Source organism: Tenrec ecaudatus, chromosome 2 (assembly GCF_050624435.1).
Source record: "Tenrec ecaudatus isolate mTenEca1 chromosome 2, mTenEca1.hap1, whole genome shotgun sequence".
Classification (NCBI taxonomy): domain Eukaryota; kingdom Metazoa; phylum Chordata; class Mammalia; order Afrosoricida; family Tenrecidae; genus Tenrec; species Tenrec ecaudatus.
Window position 1 is genome coordinate 190,996,426 of NC_134531.1, and position 6,480 is coordinate 191,002,905.

Consider the following 6,480-nt stretch of genomic DNA (forward strand, 5'->3'; position numbering starts at 1 on the left):
AGCCACACATTCACCCTGTGCGAGTTTCGCCCAGGTGAGGCCCTTGCCTTCAGCCTGTCACCGCTGCAAAAGGCACCACAGTATTGCTACATTAAATGCAGGGGGCGGGGGAGAGACTACACAGGCTGGGGCAGGTACAGTAGCCAGGGATGCTTCTAGAAGTTGGTACCTGGCTGGTGAGGGAACCGAGGGGCTGCCTAGTCAAAGACCTGCAGGTGAGCAGAGGAGTTGGGACACCGTGGAGACTGCGTGGGGTGGCTTCAAGCAGAGCTTCAGGCTCTCCCCAGTGCTGCCTGACAAGTGGGCCGTCTTCAAGGGAGGATGGCTTTCTGCTGCTTGAGCTTGGGTTTTGTAAGATGGTGGTAAAGACAAGCGCCGCACAGGGTTTTACCTGGAATCCCGAGCCCCAAAGAGGTTGAGAGGCCTTGGCTCCTGGGCCTCAGCCACAGAGCAGTGGCAGGGCGCACACAGACATGTTTCTGTGGAGCTGGTTTTCATGGAGGCACACTCGGGAGTGGGCTGGAGGGGAAATACAGACTGGAAGTAAAACAGCCTTGTTTTATTATGTGCACCAAGCAACCCTGACTCAAGAAAAGGCTCTGTCCTTTCCCTCAGCCTCCAGAAGAATACAAACGAGCCTCAGGAATGGGTCCTTGGCGTCCTCCCAGGAGGGGGCAGTAAGTGGACTCCAGGCACCCTCGCCTGGCCTCAGCTGCTCACAACTCAGTCACTCCACTTCCATCCGACTCTTCTGCAGAGAGTCCACAAAAGACTGCCACTCGGCGGGGTAAAAACGTTTGTAGACGTTGATCTTATTCCGAATCTGTTTGGGGGTGTCTTGATAGTAATTCTTCTCATCCCGGGCCATGGCCTGAAAGAAAGAAAGGGCGCTTGAGAGTTTGACAGGGGAGCGTTCCAATCCTTGCTCTGCTCTGGGCAAACCAACTTCTGGTCTCTGTTCATCTCCTTCCTCGAAGCTCGGGTAGGAAGCCCTGTTGCACTGGGGGGGTGGAAGGAAAAGGGTACAAGTGCCCTAGGGCCAGGAGAGAGCCTGCTAGAGGAGCTTCAGTTCCATTCAGTCAAGGGGCCCAGGGCTGGAGCTGCTGGCTTCCTATGAGAAATGCAAAATAGGGACTTTTCATGATTTCAGATCTCATCACCACCTGTGGGAAATGATTATAGGTCACTCAGTCTACGCCGACCCAGCTTTCTGTTCATGCCAGGTCCCAGTCCATGGGATCTGGTTCCTTTCTTTCGTCTCTGGACACAGGCCCCAGCAGGCGACCCTTCCCACGGGCTCCAGACCAGGGCCACTCACCTTGTAGTCCTCTCCATGGTTCTCCACCATGTAGCGGACATAGTCGATGAGGTCCCGTGACAGGGAATGGTCTTTCTTTTCGGGGAGGCTGGCTTCTGTCTCCAGCTCTGGGGTGAGAGAAGGCAAGGCACAAAATGAGGCTCTGCATGACCTGAGCTGCCCGGGCAGCCCTGAGCCACCAGCCACTGCTTCGGTCACCTGCTAGCATTGCCGCTCAATCCCAAAGCCACCGTTAAACCTTCTTTCTCAGACTCTGCCTCCTGTGACAAGCTCACCCATCAGTGTGGTGCCAAACTGAACGCCAGCCCCCTCTCTGGGCCTGGGGAAGGAGAAAAGGAGGCCCCAAAACTAATCTATTTAGTGCCACGTTCTGGGGGCAGAGATAAAAGTTAACACTCACAGGGCAGGGGGTCCTCAAAAAACTGGTCAAGAACTTCTTTGGTTATCACAGTCCCTTAATAACAGAACGAGAACTGCAAGGGCCGAGGCCGCACCCTGCTCGCATAGGGAACGTCTGAGCCCTGGAGCCAGAATGCGGCGTCACTAAAAATAACTGGTGGGTTGGGCAAACACCCCCCCCCCACCACCAATTTCGCATCTTTGAAAAGAGTAGAGCGGCCTCCTAGAACTATAAAGAAGCCTAAATAAACCTGTCAACTTGTACAGGAGCTCTGGTGGCACTGTGGCTACAAGCTGGTCCCCTAAGCCACAAGAAACCACCAGCCCCCCAAGGAGAGAGGGCTTTTACAGCCATGAGTGACAGTCTCAGAAACGGGCAGGTCTGTCCTGCCTACTGGGCGGCCAGGAGTCTGCATTGACTCAGGGCAGCAGGGTGATTTTGTAAATCACAGCATACCGGGGGCGGGATTGGTGCTAAAACCGCTTTAACAGTGAGAATTACCCTTGAAAACTGCTCCTTGGGAGCCATAGGACTGCTCCAGACACTACATACAGGGTACTGAGTCCAAATCAATTCAATGGCAGTACATAATAAATAGGTTCCCTGGTGGCCCTGTGGGATAAGCACTAGGCCACTAACCACAAGATTGGCAGTTCAAACCTACCAGGCACTCAGGAGCAAGATGAGGCTGTCTGCTTCTATCAAGCTTCAGTATTGAAAACCCCGGATAGGGTTGTTGTGATTTGAAGTTGATTCAATGGTACTGGATTTTGTGATAAATGCGCATGGTTTTGCAAGTGTCATTGTGTATAATCCTGTACAGTTTAATTCTCATGACAGCCACTTAGATGGACTAAAAAATGGAACAAAGGGATTCAATATCAAGCGCCTGGCCATTCAAACTAGTTTGCCTTGAGTACCACTGAAAATCCCTGGCAAGAAACGAGGATGGAGAATTCCTGCTTCTCTGCGGGACTTACTTAAGTCTCAGGACTCCTTTCCTACCCGCAGGCCCCCAGCTACCTCTTCCCCGGACACCACTCTAACCTTAGTGTATACGCTGGGGTTTAGTCAGGCGACTGGAAACATCCCTGCTAGGGATGCCCGTTTTAACTCTGAACTCACCGCACTAGCTCACTCCCCCCTTTGAAAGTTGGCTTTCCCACCTATAAGATGAGGGCACCGGAGGCCTCTTCTGGCTCTGACAGCGCAGGACGCTGGTCTAGATAGGCATGTGGCCACACTCACCGTTCAACACGTAGGGTTTCCGCACCAGCTCCTTCCTCCCGCCATCCACCTCCATGGCATGCACCTGTGTGGAAGAGCGCCCATGAGGAGACTGACAGCAACCGCAGGCTCCTCAGTGAGGAAAATAGATCTTACCTTAGGACACAGGAATGCCATCTTCCTCTGGCAGGAAGGAATCAACAGAAACTGGCTTAACGGCACAGAGACAAATGGATTCAGCAAGCCCATTCATCAAGTTGCCTACTTATTTACTGAAAACTTATTACCTCCTAAGCATCCCTTTGTGGCAGGAGACAAAACAAAGTCCTTGTCCTCCAAGAGCCTACAGGCAGAGGTAGGCAGACACAGGCGCTATAGACCGTCTGGTAGTTACAAGTACAGGGAGTGGTGCTGTGGCTAAGGGCTTGGCTGCTAACCAAAAGGTCAGTGGTTCAAATCCACCAGCCATTCTGTGGGAGAAAGATGTGGCAGTCTACTTCCATATAAAAACTACAGCCTTCGGTCTGGGGTCTTAAAAGGCTTGAAGATAAACAAGCGGCCATCTAGCAACAAAGCCTATATGGAAGAAGTACGCCAGCCTGTGTGATCACAAGATGCCGATGGAATCAGGTATCAGGCATCTAAGATCCAGAACAAAAAAATCATATTGATGTGAATGAGGGGGAGTGCAGAGTGGAGACCCAAAGCCCATCTGTAGACAATTGGACAGGGTACACTATAGCACCAATGAAACATAACTTTCCTCTAGTTCTTTAATGCTTCCTCACCCTCCCCCCCCCCACTATCATGACCTCATTTCTACCTTACAAATCCAGCTAGACCAGAGCATGTACACTAGTACAGGTAAGAACTGGAAACACAAGGAAGCCAGGACAGATAAACCCCTCGGGAAGAGTAATGGGAGTATGGATACGGGAAGGGAAGATAGAGTGTGGGGGAGAACCTACATATAACCTCCTCCCTTGGGGGTGGACAACAGAAAAGTGGGTGAAGGTAGATATCGGTCAGTATAAGACATGAAAAAATAATTTATAAATTGTCAAGGGTTCATGAGAGAGGGGGGAAAAGGGGAAAATGAGCTGATACCAAAGGCTCTCAAGTGGAAAGAAAATGTTTTGAAAATGATGGCAACAAATGTACAAATGTGCTTGACACAATGGATGGGTGTATGCTGAAGAGTTGTATGAGCCCCCAATAAAATGATTACAAAAACAAAAATCTGCAGCCTTGGGAAGCCTATACGGCCGTGCTGAGTTCGAATTGGTCGAATGACACGGCACACACAGTTACCAGTGTTATGAATGAAAGCAAAAGCAGACAGGGCTGGCGCGTGGAGATGGGTGGTCACGAAACGTGAAGTCTTCAGAGGGAGGAGGCCAGCGTCTCGCCTGAGAATGTCTCACGTCAAAGACTGGGGGGGTCACGGAGGAAGGTGCGAGCACTGCGGAGGAAACCCCTGTTAGGAAACTTAGGAACAAGATCCTGCCGGTTAAGTACCTTTCTTTTTCGGAGGGGCACGGCCTTGTTGGGGTCCATGGCCAGCCCCATCTCGGCCAGGTTCTGCCGCACCGATTTGGCGTGGTCCCAGGCATGTCGGATGTGAGAGCTGCGGGCAGAGGGGCGAAGGTGGCGGGTCCGGCACCTCCCGTGCCGGTCCTGTCTGAGAACCCCTGCCTGCCGCACCCCAACTCCTTACCACTCGATCCGCGGCGCAGCCTTCCGCCGAGCATTCCGATTCATCCGCTTTCGGTTGACATTGTAGCCGAACTTCTGCCTCCGGGTCTTCCCCTTGGCCTTGGGCATCGCGGTGGTCACAGAACCAACAGTTCAGACTCAGGGTCTCTCACGAACAGAACCTCGTGGAACTGAGCCTTTCCGGTGGATTTCAGGTTTATGGGAAATGTAGTCTTCGCGTAGTGACGCCGCGTAAAGAACTACGATTCCCAGAATGCAGCGTGAGACCGCACCGGCGTGTGCGTCCCGCAGGTGCGTTCCCCGTCCCGCCCGTCTCTGACGTCATCAGGGGGCGGAGTTCCGCGTCCCCGTTTTCTTCGGCAGCGGTTTTCCCCCTGACATGGCGGCTTCAGGTCCTGTAGCTCCGGAGCCTCCCTTTGACCCCGCGCGGCCCCCGGTCATTGAAGGGTTTAACCCTACGGTCTACGGGGACACGGAAGGCTTCAAGGAGAAGTTCCTTCGCAAGACCCGCGAGAACCCCTTGGTGCCGATAGGTAAGCGAGCGCGGTGGGAACTTTAGAGCGGGAGTCACTGGTGTGGAGGGGAACGGGCTCGGGGAGGACCGAACGGAACGCGCTGACGGCGGCGTGGCGAAGGGGCGGGGCGACCAGAAGGAACCGACCCTGCGGCCGGGGGTGGGGAACTCGGAGGGCGGCCGGTCGGGTGGGCGAGGGCGAGGCCGGCTCTGGGATGCGGAGGACCCCCTTCTGGCACCTCGAGTTGAGAAACCCCCTGAGAAGGAAGCGCTTCTCAGCGGGAGGAACCTCTTGGATGGGTGCTGCTATCCCAGCCTGGCCACTTCATCCCCTCCGCAGGCTGCCTGGGCACAGCTGCTGCCCTCTCCTACGGACTCTACTGCTTCCACCGGGGCCAGAGCCAGCGCTCGCAGCTCATGATGCGCACTCGGATCATTGCTCAGGGCTTCACGGTCGCAGCCATCTTGGTGGGCCTGGCCGCCTCCGCAATGAAAGCCCGACCGTGAGCCTCCAGCCCGGGCTTCGAACGTGCTGCGAACAGCTCCGCGAGCCACCACCGATCACGCCAAGGGACTTAGCTTTGTATCCTCATTTTGATGGGGGAAGGAAGTGGCGGGCTGATGGTCAAGCCAGATTTTTATTTTATTTACTACCCCCCCCTTCAGGAATCCCAGATTCAGTTCAGCCTGGGTGTCGTACCTCCGCCACTTCCTGCTTAATAAACGCTGGTTCACTTGTAGTTTGTTGATGTCATTCGCAGTCACACTCCCTTGGTTTGGACAGTCTCTGACTGGTGGGATCCTGAGAATTCATCCAGTTACAGTGGAGGTGCCCAGGCCCTTTTCCTCGAGATAGTAATTTACAGGGTCTAGGGCCATGCTTATGACTTGGTAATTTGAGAAAATTGACCTAGTCAATACTTTTCAAGCTTCAGAAGAGGCTGTCAGGAGTATGGCTGGAGCTGCTATAGCCTTGTGATAGGCAGGAACATTCCCCCCTACCCCCACTTCCACCTCCTGAGAGCCCCTAAGCTTGATGCATCTTACAGAGCAGGACCCTGATTGAGAGAAACAACCTGGTGTTGTGGAAAGGTTTATATACGTGGGGTTTCAGGGATATGGAAGAAAAGAGGCCAGAAATCTAAAGAGGTAACTTGTGCTGTGTGGTAGGTTACTGGAATATGGCCCTCCTTGGAATGGACTGGCTGGAGTGGTTTGGACACGATCTTTTGACTCCACAAAATGATCAAGTGGGATTCTGTAAATAGGGTGATGTAGTGGGTTACAGGTTGGGTTGCTGACCTG

The 6,480-nt window shown here is 53.5% G+C and overlaps 2 protein-coding genes across 2 annotated transcripts; one reads left to right on the plus strand and one right to left on the minus strand.

Annotated features, from left to right (window-relative positions):
* Positions 1 to 544: 544 nt before the first annotated feature.
* Positions 545 to 4,865, minus strand: NOP16 (NOP16 nucleolar protein). The gene is made up of 5 exons (XM_075541992.1): positions 4,663 to 4,865; positions 4,464 to 4,572; positions 2,967 to 3,030; positions 1,319 to 1,425; positions 545 to 871 (listed from the first exon to the last, which is right to left on the minus strand). The coding sequence occupies exons 1-5, from the start codon at positions 4,767 to 4,769 to the stop codon at positions 728 to 730; spliced, it is 531 nt and encodes a 176-aa protein (XP_075398107.1). The 5' UTR covers positions 4,770 to 4,865; the 3' UTR covers positions 545 to 727.
* Positions 4,866 to 4,980: 115 nt separating this feature from the next.
* On the plus strand, positions 4,981 to 5,915 carry HIGD2A (HIG1 hypoxia inducible domain family member 2A). Its single transcript, XM_075541993.1, has 2 exons — positions 4,981 to 5,194; positions 5,516 to 5,915. Exons 1-2 carry the CDS (start codon positions 5,041 to 5,043, stop codon positions 5,680 to 5,682), a joined length of 321 nt encoding a protein of 106 aa, XP_075398108.1. The 5' UTR covers positions 4,981 to 5,040; the 3' UTR covers positions 5,683 to 5,915.
* The last annotated feature ends 565 nt before the right edge of the window (positions 5,916 to 6,480 follow it).